This window comes from Bubalus bubalis, chromosome 3 (assembly GCF_019923935.1).
Source record: "Bubalus bubalis isolate 160015118507 breed Murrah chromosome 3, NDDB_SH_1, whole genome shotgun sequence".
NCBI classification, from domain to species: Eukaryota; Metazoa; Chordata; class Mammalia; order Artiodactyla; family Bovidae; genus Bubalus; species Bubalus bubalis.
The window spans coordinates 174,457,386-174,475,755 of record NC_059159.1 but is presented as its reverse complement, the minus strand read 5'-3'; the positions used below and the strand labels follow the sequence as shown (position 1 = coordinate 174,475,755).

At 47.0% G+C, this 18,370-nt stretch overlaps 2 protein-coding genes across 7 annotated transcripts in view; one reads left to right on the top strand and one right to left on the bottom strand.

Moving 5' to 3' along the window:
* SH3YL1 (SH3 and SYLF domain containing 1) overlaps positions 1–2,864 on the bottom strand; it is a 62,959-nt gene extending 60,095 nt beyond the window's left edge. The window contains exon 1 of one of the 4 annotated variants that reach the window (XM_025282381.3): positions 2,732–2,864. Coding sequence is in view for 1 of the 4 variants with exons in the window: in XM_006062613.4 (XP_006062675.1) it covers position 2,314 (1 nt within the window). In the remaining 3 variants the exon portion in view is untranslated. Of the gene's footprint in view, positions 1–933; positions 1,052–2,313; positions 2,446–2,731 lie in introns of those variants that run through there. The other 3 variants (XM_025282380.3, XM_006062613.4, XM_025282382.3) reach the window with 3 other exon arrangements.
* Positions 2,865–3,008: 144 nt separating this feature from the next.
* Positions 3,009–17,521, top strand: ACP1 (acid phosphatase 1). Of its 3 annotated transcripts, none has more exons than XM_006062614.3 (6): positions 3,009–3,165; positions 7,400–7,473; positions 7,561–7,674; positions 14,515–14,576; positions 16,339–16,444; positions 16,597–17,521. In XM_006062614.3, the coding sequence occupies exons 1-6, from the start codon at positions 3,123–3,125 to the stop codon at positions 16,672–16,674; spliced, it is 477 nt and encodes a 158-aa protein (XP_006062676.1). In that variant the 5' UTR covers positions 3,009–3,122; the 3' UTR covers positions 16,675–17,521. The 3 variants fall into 3 exon arrangements, with proteins under 3 accessions (XP_006062676.1, XP_044796511.1, XP_006062677.1); XM_006062615.3 differs by lacking the exon at positions 7,561–7,674 and adding an exon at positions 7,722–7,835 and having other exon boundaries at positions 3,012–3,165; XM_044940576.1 differs by lacking the exons at positions 16,339–16,444; positions 16,597–17,521 and having other exon boundaries at positions 3,010–3,165; positions 7,561–7,835; positions 14,515–14,570.
* The last annotated feature ends 849 nt before the right edge of the window (positions 17,522–18,370 follow it).

Below are 18,370 nucleotides of genomic sequence, written 5' to 3'. Positions count from 1 at the left end.
TACTAATGAGAAAATTTTTACTTTTGAAACCTCAAAACCTTGAAACGACCTTAAGATGTAGAAATAATTTCCATATTGATCAGAGGGTATTAAACTCAGGGCTGGGGGCACTGGGGGCAACCAGGACATTAGAATCTACTTGGAGAAAGTTGCCACCTAGGAGAGAAGTCTGACTAGTTTCCTGTCCGGCCCTTCAGAGGTCTGGAATGAATGCAGGAGAGGAATGGCCCCTCCCAGCACCTCAACTTTGTAAGACTTCAAGGGCTTCCAAACTTTCCTTCTGTTGACAAAAAGCATCCAATATATTATTTTCCTCAACAGAGTCTCAATTACGAGAAGGCTATCTACAGGAAATTTTTTACAAATTTTTATTTTGGCTATAAATCTTAGCTAAAACAAACTATATGTGATCTTTCAAAAATCTTTGAAATATTGACTTTAGCTTTATTAGTATATCATCATCATGGACACCACTGCCTGATAACTATGTCCATTGTTTCTTAAACCAGTTTTTATCTTTCGGTGGTCCAGGCTTAACTGCTTCCTTTGTCTTAAGGAGACAAAGTCTATCAGTTCTAGAAATCAAAATGGGCCCCTCTGGTCAGGTCATTAGCCTTCTAGTCCAAACTTCAAACCAAATTGATCATTTGAACCCCAAACATTATCGCGGCCTTTGCCTCTGTTCTGTTTCCCCTGACTGCAGGCTTTGGATAGGGTACAGAAGTATGGAGTGACGAGACCCATAACTTCCAGCGTAAGGAGACCCTTGACTTATACTCGCTTTACCATTTCTCAAACTGAATAGTGATCCTGGCTCAGAGTAAGGCTACATATGCCACTCTAGTCCGATCACTGACTGTGAAATTGATTCCTCCCAAAGAAAATAAAAATTCAGTGTGCTAAGGTCTTCAGCTGCACAGGATGACGTCTTACCACAACTACTTGCTCATAAGGCAACTTGTAGAACGACGTCTGTGCCCACCGGTCACTTAGCGACACGGCAGCAGCATCCCCTTGACTTGTCGGCAGTCTCTTCTTTCCAAACACCACTTCCTAATTTCTAAACAGAGAGAAACTCCCTGAGAAAATTTCCTAAATGCAATAAAAGCATCAAATCACTCTTGATGAGCAACAATTTCTTTTAAACATTTTTTTTAATCTTTCAAAAGATGAGGAGCAGTATTAACTAAGGTTATATAATCTTTGTTTAAATAGAACATTTGTAAACCAGGCAACCAATTCTCCTTAGTTTAAGCATGATAAACAGGCTGGAAGTAATAACTTTCTTTAACCTCCAGCTGGTCACTGCACAGGTATTTCAACAGCAGGCCACACAAAAAACTAAACAGTACCACTGGAGACTTGTTTCTCCGAGGTGGGTGTGTGCAGAGTGTCTGACTAACCGATTATTAACTCAGGCATCTCTCACATCCCAATAAAAGTCTCATGAGACAAAAATGCAGAACACTGCATGTTCTGTATACAAAATAAAACCTAGAAACCTCGCCCCTTTGGTAGAACATTCTGGGGGGCCATCAGCTTCCTACTGTCTGTGGGCAGGGGTCCCCTGTCTGTCATTCTCCCCGACTCAGCCTCAGCAGCAGCAGCCGTGGCGATACTCCAACGGACAGGAAGTGAAAACGACACATTTCCAGCTAGTAGGCTCCATCTCATTACCGTCTGGTCATCTACCAACTCAGAGCAGTTTCCTGCTTCTTTAAACAAGGAAAAACTACCACAGCAAAGAAATACGGGGTCCAGGGCTCTCAGAGCGGGGCTGCAGTCAGTCTGCCCTAAGCGATACCCGCAAAGCGCGGCTGATCACAGGCAGGGCTGGGTGAGCCTGGAGGGCCTGACAGTTACGCCTCAGGAGGTCGCGGAGCAAGGGCAGCACCCGGACTCCTGCCTGAGTCAGAGGCCGACTCAACCCAGACAGCTCTTACAGAGGTCCAGAATGACCTGCACTTACACACAGGAAACGGAAAGGACAGCAACCAATACCTGGCTTTTCAAGCTTTAAATATTTACACATCGTATAAAATGAATGATAACCGTAAAGACTGGAAACAAGAAGAGCGTGTCTGTTTATCGAATCGACGGGGGCTGAGTCCGCATCACAACCACGTTTGTGGAGAGTCCTTTTAACTTCTGACAGCTTGTGGGATGACAGCCATTAAAAGACGCGCAACAGCAAACAATCCCAGAGACACAGCTTCTCCCTTTTCCCCCGAAGACTGACCCTCCCCAGCCAGACTCTCGAGGCCCGGGGGCAGCCCGAGGCCAGGAGAGGCCCGCGCCGACGCCCCTACTCACTCGCGACCCCGAGCCTGGCCCGCTCCGGCGCCCCGGCGCTGTGGACCGCGCCCGGGCAGAGGACGGGCGCAGTCGCGGCTCCGCCTCCGGGCGGGGGCCGCTGTGGGCGGCGCACACCTGGGCAGGTGAGGCCGCTGTGGGCGGCGCACACCTGGGGCAGGTGAGGGGCAGGTCCACACGCTCCCGCCGGGGGAGCACCGCTTCGTACGGGCTCGCAGTTAGGGGGCGCGCCCGCCCTCGGGCCCGGAACCAGCCCGTCGTCGACGAGCGCGCAGCCCACGGCCGTCGCGCGCGGCGCGGGCCGAGCGCGGCGATCCCACCGGGCGGGGGCGGGGCCCCAGGTCTCGGGAGGCGCGAGTGGACCCGCCCCCGAGGGCGGCAGTCACGTGCAGCTGGTGGCTCGCTGACGCGCGCTCACCTGAGCGCTCTGCAAGGACCCGAGGGCACCGAGCAGAACCCGCCGCGCTGGCTTCGCCCTGCGGCTCCGCGAGCCCCTGCAGCCCGGGCTACGCCCTCTCCGGCCCCGGCGGTCACTCGACGGCCCGAACCCCGCTCTTCCCCGGCGCCCTCCCGCCTCAGGTGGCTCTCGGCGCCGCCCCGCCGTCCCCTCCCCCACGGCCTGCAGGTGGCTCGCGGCTCCGCCTCCAGCCGCGGCGCTGGGGCCAGACTGCGCGAGCGCAAAACCACCCGCTCGCCCCGGAGGTCGGCGCCGGACTACGCAGGCGCACGGGCGGGCCGCTCGCAGTGCGCATGCGCCGCGCCGGAAGCGTTCCGACGTTATTACTGGGCGCCTCTGCGCGCGCGGGAAGATGGCTGAGCAGGTGACCAAGTCGGTGCTGTTCGTGTGTCTGGGTGAGACGGCGCCGATCTAGCCCCGCTCTGAGTTTCCCGGAGGGCTGGGTAGGGCGTCATGCGTTCTGAGCTGCGCTGCGCCGCTGAACCAGGGCAAGTGCTAGGGAGGCGGCCAGAGAGAGGAGACCCGAGGGTGGTCAGTGCGCGGCGCCCCTCGTTTGCTCCCCGCGGCCGCCGGGCGGCTCTGTACGTGGGGTGCTCTTGACAAGGCTGGTTCTAAGTCCTGTGTCAGTCAGAACCTCTGTCGCCTGCTGACTCCTCTGTGCAGGTCTGGGTCTCTAGCTTTTGTTCAGTCTTCTCAAGCCTGGGTCCCCGCTCACCTGCAGCATCTGCACTCCAAGCCGGTGCTCTTGCCGTTGTTCAGTTCAGTTCAGTTCACTTCAGTCGCTCAGTCGTGTCTGACTCTTTGCGACCCCATGTACTTGCCTATAATTCCTTCCCCTGCAGGTAAACCCGAGGCCACTGAACTGATCTGACCTTTAAGGGTCTGCTGATACCCGAGACCCATGAATGCACTGGTTTGCTGGCCTGTTTACTTGCCTCAGGCTCCCAGATGGAGCGCACTTTAAAGGCAAATGGAGTGCGAAGGCTTAGGATTTCTTATAAAATTCAAACCCGGGAGATTTGATTCTCTAGGTCGCTGTGTAACAGCCCGATGTGTCAATATTTCTGTACGTGAAATGAAGGTATTTTTCTCCCTTTTAATTCTTCAGGTACTTTCCAGCTCGGAATTATTTCATTTTTAAGATTTCAGCAATCAGCTTTCGTTTCTTAAAATAGAGTTCACTGTCCCTTTAGCTTTTGGGACTCTTCCTTTGATACCACCATCTCAGCACTTCCACTCCATCTCCTTAATTCCCAGAGAGAAAGACCTAAATGGCCAGAAGTCCATAAAAAGCTCCGGATGAGTCTGCATTTCCTGCAGAATAATAGCTTTTCCACTCCTCTTTAGATGCGCTCTTACGGAAGACCACAAGAGATCTGCTTGGCCTTTCCCACTTTCCCTGGTTTCCTATTTCCCACCCACACACCCTCTGGCTGCCTGCTCCCTTGCTTTTCAGCTGCTCAGCGTGCCTTCCACTGTGTACTTCTTTCTGGGAACTCACTTTGCATTTTTCCAGGAGAATCTTTCTAAAAGGTCAGACCCAAGCATTCCCTTCTTTACTTTTTCCAGATCCTCTTGGTACAGGTAATTGTTCCCATGACCCTTTATAGACATCTTTCCTCACACAAATTTTATTATAATTACTTGAAAGACTGCTGCAATGACTGTGGCTTATTTTTCTTTCTGTTTACAGCTTTAAGACAAAATATGTTCACCAAGTATTTGTGGAATTGAGTATCTGTGAAGGAAAAACGGAAAGGCGTCCTTGTTTCACGTTGACAATGGGCGTCATTTGATTTTAAGCTCTACACTGAAGCTGACTGATGGAGTCAGCAGCTTTGTTGAAGGGCGGTTCGGTCTGTGTTGAGTAGCTAATAGGGTTCCGTTGCTGTGCTCGTTTTACTTAGCAGTGTTGATTAGGCTGACGTGGTGCACTCTGCTGGCTGTTGATGGGAGATAGCTGCTTGTGTGTATTTTTCTTCAGTACACTTTCTTTTTCCAGCAACTGCCATGGTACCAGGCGCTGTTCTGAGTGCTAGGGATACAGTGGTGAGGAAAACAGACAACAATCCCTGCCTCTCCAGAGCTCACCTTGTGTCATCAACAATCAGGTATTTGGCTACTCAGTCAGCTGGTGTTAACACTAAGGCAGGAAGGGCAGATGGGAGTGGAGTGCAGCTGTAAGAAGGGTTTTGTGGGGAGGCTTTACTGAGAAGGTGCCATTTGAAGAAAGACTTGGAAAAGGTAGGGAAGCAAGCATAGGGTATTTTGGAAAAGCGTCCTGGACCTGGAGGAAAGCAGGTGAAGGATTCTGAAATGAGGGTTCTGGCCACGTTCACGACGCAGCAGGGAAGCTGCAGCACCGGGCCCGGTGCCCTAGTTGCTTCTGGACGGACTTACCTCAGTTCCTGAGGACTTGGAGGTAATGTGGGCTTGTTGTCTCAGCGCCCATGGATCCGAAACTTGCCCATTCTTGGTGCACATACAGTGAGTGTTCTGAGGCAGAAGTCGGCAAACCCTTTAAAAAGCCAGAGAAGAAATACGCTGAGCTTCGACGCTCACACCGGGAGTAGTGCAGGAGCAGCCCTAGCCAGCGCGTGGTCATGCTCGGTGTGATTGGTCGTGCCCACTGGAATTTGAATTCTGTATAATATTCTCATGTCACAACATACTGTACTTTTGAGTTTTTTCAGTCGCTTAAAAATGTAAAAATTATTTTTAGCATTGAGAACTGTATACAAAGGTGGTGGGTCCTGAGTCCTAGTTTTCAGACCCACTATAGGTCCTGTGGAGAACGGATCTGGTGAGGCTGTGTAAGGACTTGGAGCACTGAGTGAGTTAAGCCTTTGGAGGATTTTGAGCAGAGGTGGGAAATTCAGGTGTTGTGGCCATTCAGCTGTCGTGTTGAGATGGGACTGAAGAAGGGTGAAAGCCACAAGAGGGAGACCCACCATTGAAAGAGAGCTTGTGTGTTGGACCAGAGCTTTGCTGGTGGAGGGGGTGAGACGTGGGGTTCTGATGGGATTTGAGGTCCCTGTTTGCCATTTCACTGGGCAGCCTGTATGCAGGACAGTAGCAGCAGTGCGTTCCCAGAAGGTGAAAGTCTATTCCTTCAAAGCATTTATATGGACCTTTTTCAGATTGAAGTGCAGAAAAGTGTCACATGTTTACCGTCAGTAAGGGTGAAAGCAGAAAAGAATGGAACTGCTTATTTTGGCGAGACTGAGTATTGGGTGCTTTTGTGCAGTGGACCGATTGGAGTGTGTGTGCTGCTGCTCATGTCCAGCCAGCGCCGCAGGAGATGAGAGCTCAGTGGCGCCGGGCGGCCTTTCCCTACAATTGATCAGGGTTTATTGATAGATACTTTTCATCCTTTACAAACCAAGCCTAATTGTTCTTGTTTTCTTATAAGAAATGTTGTCGTCATCTTCTTTTCCTGTTCTCTTGTATCTACCAGCATTTATTTTCTTGTTTTAATTGAGTTTAATTATAGTTAATTAAGCTATAAATTAATTGTAGTTATTCCCAATAAGTCCTTGGCACTGGAGCTCGGGTGGCATCCTGGATTGACAGTACCCTGAGTATTGTCACACGTGGATGATGGGAAGGCGACCTGTCCCTGAAGACCGGAGTTGCCTGTTTAGAACTCTTCCAGAATCTCCAATGTGCCCTCTGAGTTTGGCTGGTTCTGTTCTGTGTCTTTTTGTAATAGTGAAACTATAACATTTTCCTGAATTCTACAATCCTTTTAGAGAAATATTGAACCTGTTGTTGTTCATTCACTAAGTCGTGTCCAGCTCTTTGTGACCCCATGGACTGCAGCACGCCAGGCTTCCCTGTCCTTCACTATCTGCTGGAGTTTGCGCAGATTCATATCCAATGAGTTGATGATGCCATCCAACCATCTCATTCTCTGTCACCCCCTTCACCCCCTGCCCTCAGTCTTTCCTAGCATCAGGATCTTTTCCAGTGAGTCAGCTCTTCACATCAGGTGCAGACCCCCAAAATTGTGGCCAGCTAGTTTGAACTGAGGGTGGTCCTAGGAATCCATGAACTTGCAGCTGATAAAAGTTCTGGGCAGACTGGATGGCTTGGAGGACTGTCCCTACCAAGCTGGCCGGCTCCTGGGTGCACGGCGCTCAAGCAGGGGCTCTGCCAGGTCCTTTAGTAGAAGTCTGTGTAGAACCACAGTTAGGCCTAAATGTATTTGCTTCTGTATTTTATGAAGCAACATATTGCTTTATTGTGTGCAGTATACTTGAAAGTATATATTTTAAAAGTCTATTCTAAATCATTTTAAAATAGACTGGTTGCAACCCACTTCACTGATTTCATGGTTAGCTTCTGGGTTAGTGATAGCAAACTGAAAGATGATTTGGGCCCTGACTTCTGGTTTCTGATGTCCTTGTCGTTCGTACTTTGTGTGTTTGGACCGTTGCTTTGAAGTCATGCAGTGGGGTTGGGCCGGCTGTCTGGCTGGGTCCCGCCACGTGCTGGAAGCACAGTCGCCGCAGAGACGAGTGTTTGCCTCCTCGCTGCTCCAGCTGTGTGATTGTGCTGTGCTGGGCTCAGCACCTGCACTTCCCTCAAACCAGACGCTCACTCTCTGCTCCCCCACCTCTTTTTAAGGTAACATCTGTCGATCACCCATCGCAGAAGCGGTTTTCAGGAAACTTGTAACTGATCAAAACATTTCAGATAATGTAAGTACTGTTCACTGTCTTAAAGAAGCCAACTTGATTGGCTTTGGGGCAGAAAATTGTGAAAAGAATTCTTTTTTTCTCCTGCAGTGGAGGATAGACAGTGCAGCGACCTCCACGTATGAACTAGGAAACCCTCCTGATTACCGGGGGCAGGCCTGCATGAAGAAGCATGGTGTCCCCATGAGCCACGTTGCCCGGCAGGTACCGTGCTTGACCTTGAAAGCGCACTTGTGTGTTTTATGTTGCAGTGGATCATTGACAGTGGTGCTGTTTCTGACTGGAACGTGGGCCGGTCACCAGATCCAAGAGCTGTGAGCTGCCTAAGAAATCATGGCATTAACACAGCCCATAAAGCAAGACAGGTAGAAGAAACCTTGTTTAATTTCTCATACATTGATCCCATAACCTGAGAGTTGTGAGAAGCTTAATGAGACTTACGTGTAATGAATGTGTTTATGTAGGGTTGGCTGAAGCAGCTACAGTGCACCCATTCTGGGTCCACAGTTCTGAAAGGTTTGCGTGACCTTGGAACTGGCTTACTAGAGCACGAGGTCGAGAGCCCTGACCAAGCGCTGGGTGACCTGCGTTGTCGTCCCCTTTTTGTTTCTGGTGCCCTTTTATGTTCTGGTCCAGGTGGCTTACTCTGCTTCCATTGCGAGGTTGCTGCTATTGGCCTGACCCAAAGTTTGTCTGGGTTTTTCACAACATCTTACAGAACAGCTTGAACGAACTTTTTGGCCAACCCAACAGAATACAGTTCTGCTATTAATACAAAAACATTTCCAGCTGTGAAGTGCCTTGGAAGTACAGGGTAATGCTGATATTTTTATGGATGCGTATTCTGCACACAGCAATTTTACTTCTGAGTGTGGCCCAGGAGAGCATTCTGCATTGCGGCTGGTGCATCTCACCTGCTTTCCAGGGTGGAGTCCGCCAGCTGTATGTGGCTCTTCACCTTTGAGGTATGGCCAGTGTGATGGGAGTGAATTTTAAATTATAACACATTTCAATAGCCACTTGGTCTGGTGGGTGCCTGTAGGGTTCCAGACTCACATGGGACTGTGGGGTGGGGGAGTGAGGTGTCCGTGGTGGCGTGCCTGGCAAGACATCAGGGCCCACGGGCAGCCAGCCCTGTGCTCCTTGTGCAGAAGCTGCAGTGGGTGCTGGCACCGGGAACTTCTGTAGCCATGGGGACCAGCTTCTGCAGAAATAGGCTTCGTTCTGACTGCTGTGTTCTACAGGAATTGTTACTTTTATTGGTACGATTATATTGTGGAGATTCAATTGGATGTTTTAAAAAACCTGTCTAAAACCTTCAAACTTCATTTTGTATCATCCCAACAAAATGTACAGCTCTGTGGACTGGGATTCCAGCTGAACCACGCACAGCCCAAGAAGGGCTGTGGCTTGGTGTCAGAGCATGACAGCCCACGCCTGGAGAAGAGCTTTTGAGGCCTTCAAAACGAGAAGCCAAATATTTTCAAATCGCTTGTCAAGTGTATTGCATGTTTATAAGTATGGCTGGCAGCATGGGAACTATAATTGAGCACTAGTGCTTAAAGCAGGACTGTTTGTAAAACTAGATAAAGATCCCTCAGTCATTGTTACACTAAATCTTGTCTCGACTTAAAACTGCAGATTGCTTTGCCATGCATCATATTTTAAATTATTAATGTCTTAATTTTTACCAATTATGGGAGGAAGTAGTTGATAAACACATTTTACAGATCAAGAAACACTTCCAGAGAGAAAATAAATGACTTATTAAAAGTTACCCAGCTGCCAAGTGGTAGAACTTGGATTTAATTACAGGTTTATTTGGTGGAATGTGAGCCAGAAAATTCACAAAACAAAATTGCTATAGAAATACTTTTAACATGTTTGTGTCTCAGGAATTAGTAATATACAGATTATTTTTGTCTTAGATTAATTTATTCTGAGATTTGTGAACTAATTTTCTGGCTATGTCAGTTGACTGTGTTAACAATTTACTATTTAACTATTTTAAAAACCCTTTCTTAAGTGGAATTTCACTGGACAGAGATTAAACATTTTTTATATCATTTCTCCACTCTAATCTCTTTAGGGTTTTGGATTCCTTGCCAATTTCTACTTTCTGCTTTTTAAATATTTTGAGTAGTCCTTGAGAATTACGAGCAATCATATTTTCATGTTTTCTATTTTTAAGGTCAGATTATTTTTCATACACTAAGTTTATAATAAAAATGTGCACAAATGAAGTATTTTAAATACACATGCCTTAAAAAAACAAAGCTAGAAAGTTATTGCTTATGAAATTATTACCCGCTTTTGAAGTAGTATCTCCACATAAACTACTTTTTCCTTTTCCTTGTTGCTTTTAAGAAAATTCTCAACAATGATTTTTTTTTTAATTTCAAAGTCCTAGTAAGATATGTCAGTATCGCATCAGACCTTTGTTATTTTTAGCATTTTCTCATGTTTACAGGTTTCCTCTTTAGCGTCACAACTTGTGTGAGAACTGCAATACTTCTACTAAACCTGAGTTTAACAGACAAGATACATCTAGGCTGCTTTTTTCTCTGTATCACGTGTAAATCAGTTCCCTGGTTATGCGAACTCACATCTGGTTAGTTCTGGGGGGTTGTTTACTTTACCATACATTCTTTCCTTTTCAGTAAACTTTATTTGACACGTACACAGATGTCTGGGTACGCAGTGCATCTTGCATCATACCAGCTCCCCTCTACTGCAGAGGGCCCCACTCAGAATGCCTCCTAACCTCCTACCTGTACGGCAGTGGGATCCTCTAGTGCATATCTTTCTGTCAGCATTTTCCTTTGTGAGATTCTCCATATTGCTCCTAGCAAAGCTTCGGTCATCTTCATTTGTGGATTCGGTGTCGTTCCACAGTTAGTGACAGTCTGTTTATCAGTACCTCTGGGTGGAGCAGCCTCGTAACACAGGTGGCCTAACGTTCTCTTCACTTAGAAAACTTTCGCCAAACAGCGACAGCGTTTCTGCTCTAACGGCTTGGGAGGGTTCATCTGCTCCATCCTAATTTTGTTGTTTCCTACCCTTGCTGTCGTTTTCTCCTGCTGTCTTTAGCTTTTCTTTGGTGCGTAGTTTCCAACAATTTTATGTGGTCAGCTTCACTTGCTGAATTGTGTCTTGATGGTTTTTATCAGTTTTTTATCAGAAAATTCTGGGCTGTTATCTGTGTCTATTTTTCTTCCCCTCATTCTTCTGAAATTCAACCTAAATGTATTTTAAACATAAATTTCTTACGACTTTTCTACTTTTTCCATCCTTTTCACTTCAGTTTTTAGTCTGAGATTTTCTACTGACCTGTTCTGTGATGTACTAATCTTTCTGTGTTTTCAAACTGTTATAAGCCTTTATTGAATACTTGATGTCTGTTATTTTATTTAATAAATTTTATTTTATTTCATTTAAAAATTTATTCCAGCTCTTGGGTAAAATTATGCATCTTGCCCTATATTTTTTTGAACAGTTCTGATCATAGCTGTTTATTTGGTTGGCCAAAAAGCTTGACGAACCTAGACAACATATTAAAAAGCAGACATGACTTTGCCGACAGAGGTCCATATAGTCAAAGCTGTGGTTTTTCCAGTAGTCATGTATGTATGTGGGACCATAAAGAAGCTGAGTGCCAAAGTATTGATGCTTTCAACCTGTAATGCTGGAAAAGACTCTTGAGAGTCCCTTGGACTGGAAGGAGATCAAACCAGTTAATCCTAAAGGAAATCAACCCTGAATATTCATTGGAAGGACTGATGCTGAAACTCCAATACTTTGGCCACCTGATGCCAAGAGCCAATTCATTGGAACAGAGCCTGATGCTGGGAAAGATTATGGTAAGAGGAGAAGGGGTGACAGGACAAGATGGTTGGCTGGCATCGCTGACTGAACGGACCTGAGTTTGAGCAAGCTCTGGGAGATAGTGAAGGACAGGGAAGCCTGGTGTGCTGCAGTCCATGGGGTCGCAAAGAATCGGACACAATTGAGCAACTGAACAACGACGACAAGAGTTTGTTTGGAAGAAGTTTGGTAATTTTCCGTAACATTCTGGAAAAACCCAAAGGAGGTTTTTGGCCAACCCAATAAAATAAGGTCTGGTGACTGACACCTGGGTCCTCTGTGAGTCTGCTCTCCTTCCGCTTTATTTATTGCTTCTGTGCTGATTTGGATTAAATGCTGAGCACGATGTGTGAGCCGTGTGGACGCTCTGGGTTCAGGTCCTTTGCCATCGGGGCTTCGCTTTGGTGGGGAGGGTCTGGTTCAGAGCTGACTGGGAGCTCATCCTGCTTCACGGGGCTCTGGCCGTCCTGGCCAGCTCCTTTAGGGGGAACTCAGGAACCCCACCTGATCGGGGGGCCTGCTTCTGTCTGGAGGTCGAGTTCTGTTTCTCCCTCCCTGGGCCTGCTGCCGCCGGCCCCCTGTCCTCTTGGCTTCTTGTGCTGAGTCTGTTAGGAGCTCATCGGGTGCTCTGAGAGAGACCCTGTGGGGACCAGGCTTCCCTCTCTGGGGTCTCCCTCCTCCTCTGGCCATCTTGCCATCCTTACCTCCAGCTTCTCCAGCTGGTGAAGTTGCTGGCTGTCTTTGGTGCTTCTGCCCAGCCTTCTCGTGGCCCAGGAGGCCGTGTGGTTCTACTCTCTTGATGCCGAGCACCCACTTTCCCCCCCACTGCGATGATCACAGTGTCCTCAGATGCTGCTGGTAGCCCCTCCTGTGAGTCTAAAGCATGATCCCCACAGTGGGGTCCAGGGACCCTCGGTCATGAGGTCAAAATGTATGAGTGAGGGAGGGATCCATTCAAAGGATCAGACTAACCAGTGAACATGGGCAGAGTAGGAGAAGCTTGCTGATGTGGTTTCATATTCCACATTGCAGGTAACCTGTGAGAAACCACCTCTGAATGAGTTTTGGTGTTAGATCAAAGAATATCCACAGTCATACAATGGGTGTAAAAAGACTTCTTTTAAACTATGTACTTGTGTGAGGCTGAGTTTGTGTATTTCAGCCGATCAGATGCTGAAGCACACAGGATAACCACCTGTCTTGAATATGTAGATATTAAAGAAATTTGCAGAAATGTAAAACAGTGCAACTCTCCTCCTTGTGTTTCAGTGTGGAAAACATAGCTGTTTTTCATTTACAAAAATGTTATAATAACAAGTAATGAATTTTTATTATTTTATGCAAATAGTTTATAACAGTTTTACTTTTAATAACTTTGGTAAATATTTTGAGAGTTAAACCATTCTGCAGCCAAAAAGTTTAAGATCTCTCTTCCGACCTCAAGCCTAGGCGCAGGGTCAGCAGGTACTCTGGGGGTGGGAGCAGGCTGCCGGCTGCCCCTGGCAGGTCAGCCTCTCAAGTAGCCCGGCTTGTCTACAGTGGCAGAGAGTCCCCAGGTTTGCACATTCGGCTCTGCGCACGCACTTGGGATTTTGGCCTTTCTCAGCCTGGCCATCATGGGAGCGTGTTAATGACTGTGCAGAAGTGTTCGGTTTTGATGGCATTTTCTGGTTTTTTCTAGCAATAGGGCTGTTTGTCACAGCTGTTGATTTATAGCTGCAAGCGAAAACCCTTTACCGTGCATTCTTCATGTTAGTTGTCGATTCTTTGACAATTATCTTAACATCTTGACATCATGTAGCGACATGCAGCTGTCAGTGACAACTATTTTAACATCCTGACCTGATGTAGCCACATGCAGCTGTCAGTGACTAAAGTTTAGGATCTGCAGTCACAGTCTTTGCAAAATTAAAAACAATGTTTAATCCCAGGACATTTTCAGACAGCTAACTTGGGGAAATAACTTGTAATATTTGTTCTAATACATTTTGAAATAATCTAGTGCCTTGGGAATGTGAACAAAATTTGATTCCAGTATTTTATCAATATAGTATACTGAAAACTAATGCAAATGCATACTGAGAGCCAAAATTTATTATTTTTAACAGAATAATGAGTATATTTATTGTTCTTCTGCAGCACTGACTATAGTCGAGTGTCACTTCTCTCTTAACCAGATGATCAGAATCCTCCTTGTGGTTATCACTGTACCACTGTATTTCAGAGGACTTTTTTTAGTGATGAAGATGATGATTGAAATAACATTCCTAGAAATTATTTCCACCTTTGATTTGGGGCATGTTTTCCTTCCTCCCTCCCTCCCTTCCTGCCATTTTTTTAGTTGACATATAGCTAACTTACAATGCTGTGTTAGTTTCAGGAGTACAGCAAGGTGATTCTATTATATATATATACTTTCTCAGATTCTTTTCCCTTATAGGTTATTAAAATTGAATATAGTTGCTCCTTTTTATTGTCATTATAACAGTAAAAAATCAGAAAATAATTTTTCGTTTATATTTTAGCAGGCTTGTGTTTACAGGTGTCAAAAAATGCCAAGGTTAGGTTAGAATTAGTAAAAATATAGAGCGGCACTCTCTTCTGTGTCATGTCCAAATTATACACATTCAGTAAGGAGAAAGAAGATCCAGGGAGTGTCACTCATGCGTTTCTGTCTTAGATCCCTGAGCCCCACTTACATGTCAGCTTCCTCTCCCCTCTGCTCTGCTTTATTTTTCCATGAGACAGTCACTCCTGTGAGCTGCACGCCCTGCATGGGGGAAGCCCCACAAGGACAGTGTCTGCCCTGCAGTGGGCACCCGTCACTGGGGCTCAGAATGAGTGCCTGGAGAGTGAAGAACAGGACTCAAATATGGAATGTATAATAAGTTAGCTGTATTACACTTTGTTTCTAAGAAGTGTACGATGAAATATAAGCTTTGCATGCACATACTGTAAAATACTATCTTATGATGACCCCAGGAAACTTTATAAAACTTCTTTGTAATACAATTTTAGGAAATTACTAATAAGTTAACTCTGTTTTAACTTTAAAGTGCCCTAAATGATTTAACTTAATTAGTAGCAGATTCCAGTATAGCTTTTTTTAAGTTGTTTTCCATCCTCTAGGCTTGATTGGTCTGAATGTAAACACTGTTTTGATTTCTCATCTGCTTTTAGGTTACCAAAGAAGACTTTGCCACTTTTGATTATATACTATGTATGGATGAGAGCAATCTGAGGTAATCACATTTTTAAAGGGTATTTCTCTTCAACTCATTTCAGTAATAGGCCAGGCAGTTTGTTGTCCAAATGATTTTTTATTACCTTAAACTTTTAATAAATGGTGGTGGTCATAATATGCAGAATTATTTATTTAGAAGAGTGAGAAATCCAGAGTCATTTAGAATTGAGTCTCACAGGTGTGTTTACATCGAGGCACACCTTCTGATAAGGAAGGTCTGCTGTGTAAGGTGACTGTTTTGCAGAAAAGAGCCTTTGTTACTGCTGTGATAACTCTCGGGGTGCTTCACTGTGTCTCATCCTACTCCCCTTTAGTGCTGCCCCACCCCCACCCCGAAGGAAAGGCTGGCCAAAAAAGACTTCTTACTCCATTTAAATTGTTGATTGCCTTAATCAATTTAAAAACAAAAGCTGTCAGATTAAGGTATTAGACAAAAGTGGCTCTGCGCACCAGAGCACTAGCCCAGAAGTCTGCATGCTGGCCCCATCTTGTCACTGGGAACTGGAGGCACAGAGGGGTTCGTCACGTGCCCGGGTTCACGGTTCAGGGGTGGACGTGGTGGGCTTCAGGCCTCGGCTCTGCATGGCCTGAGTCACAGCCCCACCTCACGTGGGTTTGACCCTCGCGACCTAAATCTGGGTGACAAGGAACTTGGTGGCATTTCTTCAGCGGTGTGTGCCTAACACTGGTCACCTGGGCCTCTCGTGAAGTCTAGGGTGGGCCACGTGTGTGAAAATTAAACCCAACAAACAGTATGATATAATGTGCCGAGGGTGCAAAGGTAAGTGAATACGGTGTATCTGGCTGTTCAGAGGACTGTGTGACCGTGTGCCCACTGTGAGACAGGCACCAAGCTGCTTGTCACAGTCTGCCCGCACCAAGGGGACAGAGACCAGCCCTCCCCGTGAGCACAGGACCACCCTGACTGCTTCCCTGCTAACCCGTAAATGTGCATGCATTTAATTAAGAGAAACTTTCCTTGAGTCGCTGTTGTGGGGTGGTCAGGCACAGATGCACCAAGCTTACTAGGTTTTCGTTAAGTTCATTAAAATGCGTCAATTTTCTATTTTTGTTTTTCACTTGTTTGGCCTCATTTTTCTCGCTGAATAGCTTATCAGTGTTATCTGCAGCATCTTGCTAGAGAACTCTGTGTGCATATTAATTAGAGAAGTTTCGGAGGTGGTTGGCATTTGGTGGTGCAGCCCTTGCCACCCCAGTCCTCCCCGCTCTCCTTGTTTCAGCCTCGTGGCTTCTCGGGGAGGCTCTGCGCTGAGGGCTGCAGGTCTCCTGCTGGCCTCCCCTGTGGTTTGTTAATCAGGCCCCACAAAGCTCAGTGAGAAGGCTGAGCTGGAAGCAGACGGAGTGGCCGTAGGGTCCGATCAGGACACCTCCCCAGGGAGCCTGCCACCCTCTGGGACCTGTCTTCGTGGCTTTTTGAGTTCCGTCCTGTCTTCTTGCTCAGTTGCTGACCCTGGGTCTTTCTGAACATGTGCTTCAGAGGAGAGGGCTAATTATTGTCCGACCTGAGGGAGCACATCCTGTGTAAACGTGCTGCCGTCGGAGCCCCCTTGCCTGGGAGAGAGAGCCCGCGGGGGCAGCCACCCGGAGGCTGTGCCCAACTGCCGAGTGTTTGGTTTCCTTTTTAAATCAGGTCACTTTTGCTGGATTTTGATACGGATACTTCATAAAACCCTAGCAGATGTCCCAGTTTAACTGGAAGCCATAGATCAGAAAACTAAGTTCATGTTTCAATTTTACAGAGATTTGAATAGAAAAAGTAATCAAGTTAAAAACTGCAGAGCGAAAATCGAACTGCTCGGGAGCTATGATCCACAAAAACAACTTATCATTGAAGATCCCTATTATGTAAGTGTGGTCTCACTTCCATCCTGATGCTCACAGACAAGGGCGATGTACAGGGAGCCTGCTTGAGTGCCTGCCGTCGGGGGCCAGAGGCAGGCTCCCTGAAGGCGAGTTCCTGAGTGGTTTGTTACTCTCCCTCCTCCCTGTCCTCCCAGGGCAACGACGCCGACTTTGAGACCGTCTACCAGCAGTGCGTGCGGTGCTGCAGGGCTTTCCTGGAGAAGGCTCGCTGACCGGCCGTCCCGCTGCGGCCCAGGCTCGTCCCCGCCCGTGTGTCCAGTGCCAACAGCGTCACCGTTCCCGAGCCAAGGCCGCAGCCCTCTCTTCAGTTGACTCACTGTTTCTTACCTGAAAAAATAATTGTAGATGGAAATCAGTCTTTGTGTTTGGCAAAAGAGTAAATAAAAAATCTTTATATGGGGTAAGAGTTCCTTAGACTAGCTAACCTCCCACTATGCCCCAGTTACAAAAACGGTGGAACAGTCGAAATAGTGGAGCAGCACAGTAGACCATAGTGAAGGGAAGTGAGACGCCCCGGGGGCCTGCGCTGCCCCCCTCTGTGGATGGGCCCTGCCGCACCGCCTCTCCACGGGGCCGGCGCCCAGCGGCGGTGAGCTGCCACGTGCGCACACTCAGGACAGGAAGGAGCGAGGGTCGTGGGATCATCCTCAGCACCTTCACTCCTTCTTAGTTTGTGTCTGTGTAGTTCGTTTCATAAGGAAGTCACCTTATGTGTTCCCATTGGAACCCCTTTGCCTCTGGAAATGTAGTTATATCCAGGAGAAGGACGTGTGTGCTGGTTTGTCTTATGGTCAGTTGGGGACTGTGTCTGCTTCTACATGTGTACAATTGCCTGAATGTCAATTACAAATCACCTTGTGTGGGAAAAGTATTAAGTTGGAAAAAGTCCTTTTATGTTCGAATGCTTAAATATCGATATATTAAGTATTGTTTTGTCAGTGCCTGGTTATAGGGAAATATACATAATTTGTGCACACTTTGAAATAACTAATCTAAAATTCATATGAATATATGTCAGAAAAAATTGTTCTCAAATAAACTGGGGAAATTACAAAAATACAACTGAGGTGCAAGTCTGGTGTCTGCCTGCTTTTTTACAGAGAGGTGAGGAAGAGTCAGAATGCCTGGGCTCCCCTGTCCCTGTGTTAGGGGTGTGGTATGCCTGTCTGCTCAGGGTCAGGCAGAAGCCTGAGGAGCGGGCCTGCTGAGCAAGCATGTTGCTTCCGCTTGACTCATCTGTTCATGGGAGAAGCTGGTGGCCCTCAGCCATAGCCGCCTGGGACCCCAAGAGAGACTCTGCATGGAGGGCTCGATGAGGGACAGTGGTTCTCCGAGTCTTCACCCCTGTCCATAGCTGGTGACCTGAAGCCCTGGGAGGACTGAGTCTCAGGTCAGTCTGAGTGACAGTCACTCAGCAGCAGGGAGAGCGCAGAGGCATGGTGTCCAGTCCTCAGTCTCGTGAGGGTCTCAGGTGGGGCATTTAGTCCTTGGGCCTGAGGGGCGAATAAGGCTGTCGTCACCCCAGGCCGTCAGGGGTAGCAGAGGTGAAACGCTGGGGAGGTTTCGCCAGAAGACTGCTACGTGAGACATCCTGAAGACTTGAGAGTCAGGTGGACTGAGGATTTGATAATGGTAGCTCTAAAAAGAATCAAGGGGAAAAGTATAACTGCAGCTAGAAAACAGGGAAGCAACGTACTTCAGAAGCTATACCCCAGAGTCTTGACCATTTAGTAATTGCTTAATAATCTCAGGGCCAGAGAATTTTTTACTGTTTCTGTTCTTTCATGTTCGTAGTTTACTTTCCTTAATGTTTATGTCTTACATGCGGATTATCACACAAATCCTAGGATTCTAGTTGACTTTGTCCCTAGGCTATATCCGGGGCGTCCCTGGTGGCTCAGCGGTACA

Coding starts and splice junctions, on each gene's coding strand:
- ACP1 (XM_006062614.3), top strand. CDS start 3,123: ATGGCTGAGCAGGTGACCAAGTCGGTGCTGTTCGTGTGTCTGG. Junction 3,166..7,399: donor GGTGCTGTTCGTGTGTCTGG/GTGAGACGGCGC, acceptor CCTCTTTTTAAG/GTAACATCTGTCGATCACCC. Junction 14,577..16,338: donor ATGGATGAGAGCAATCTGAG/GTAATCACATTT, acceptor TCAATTTTACAG/AGATTTGAATAGAAAAAGTA.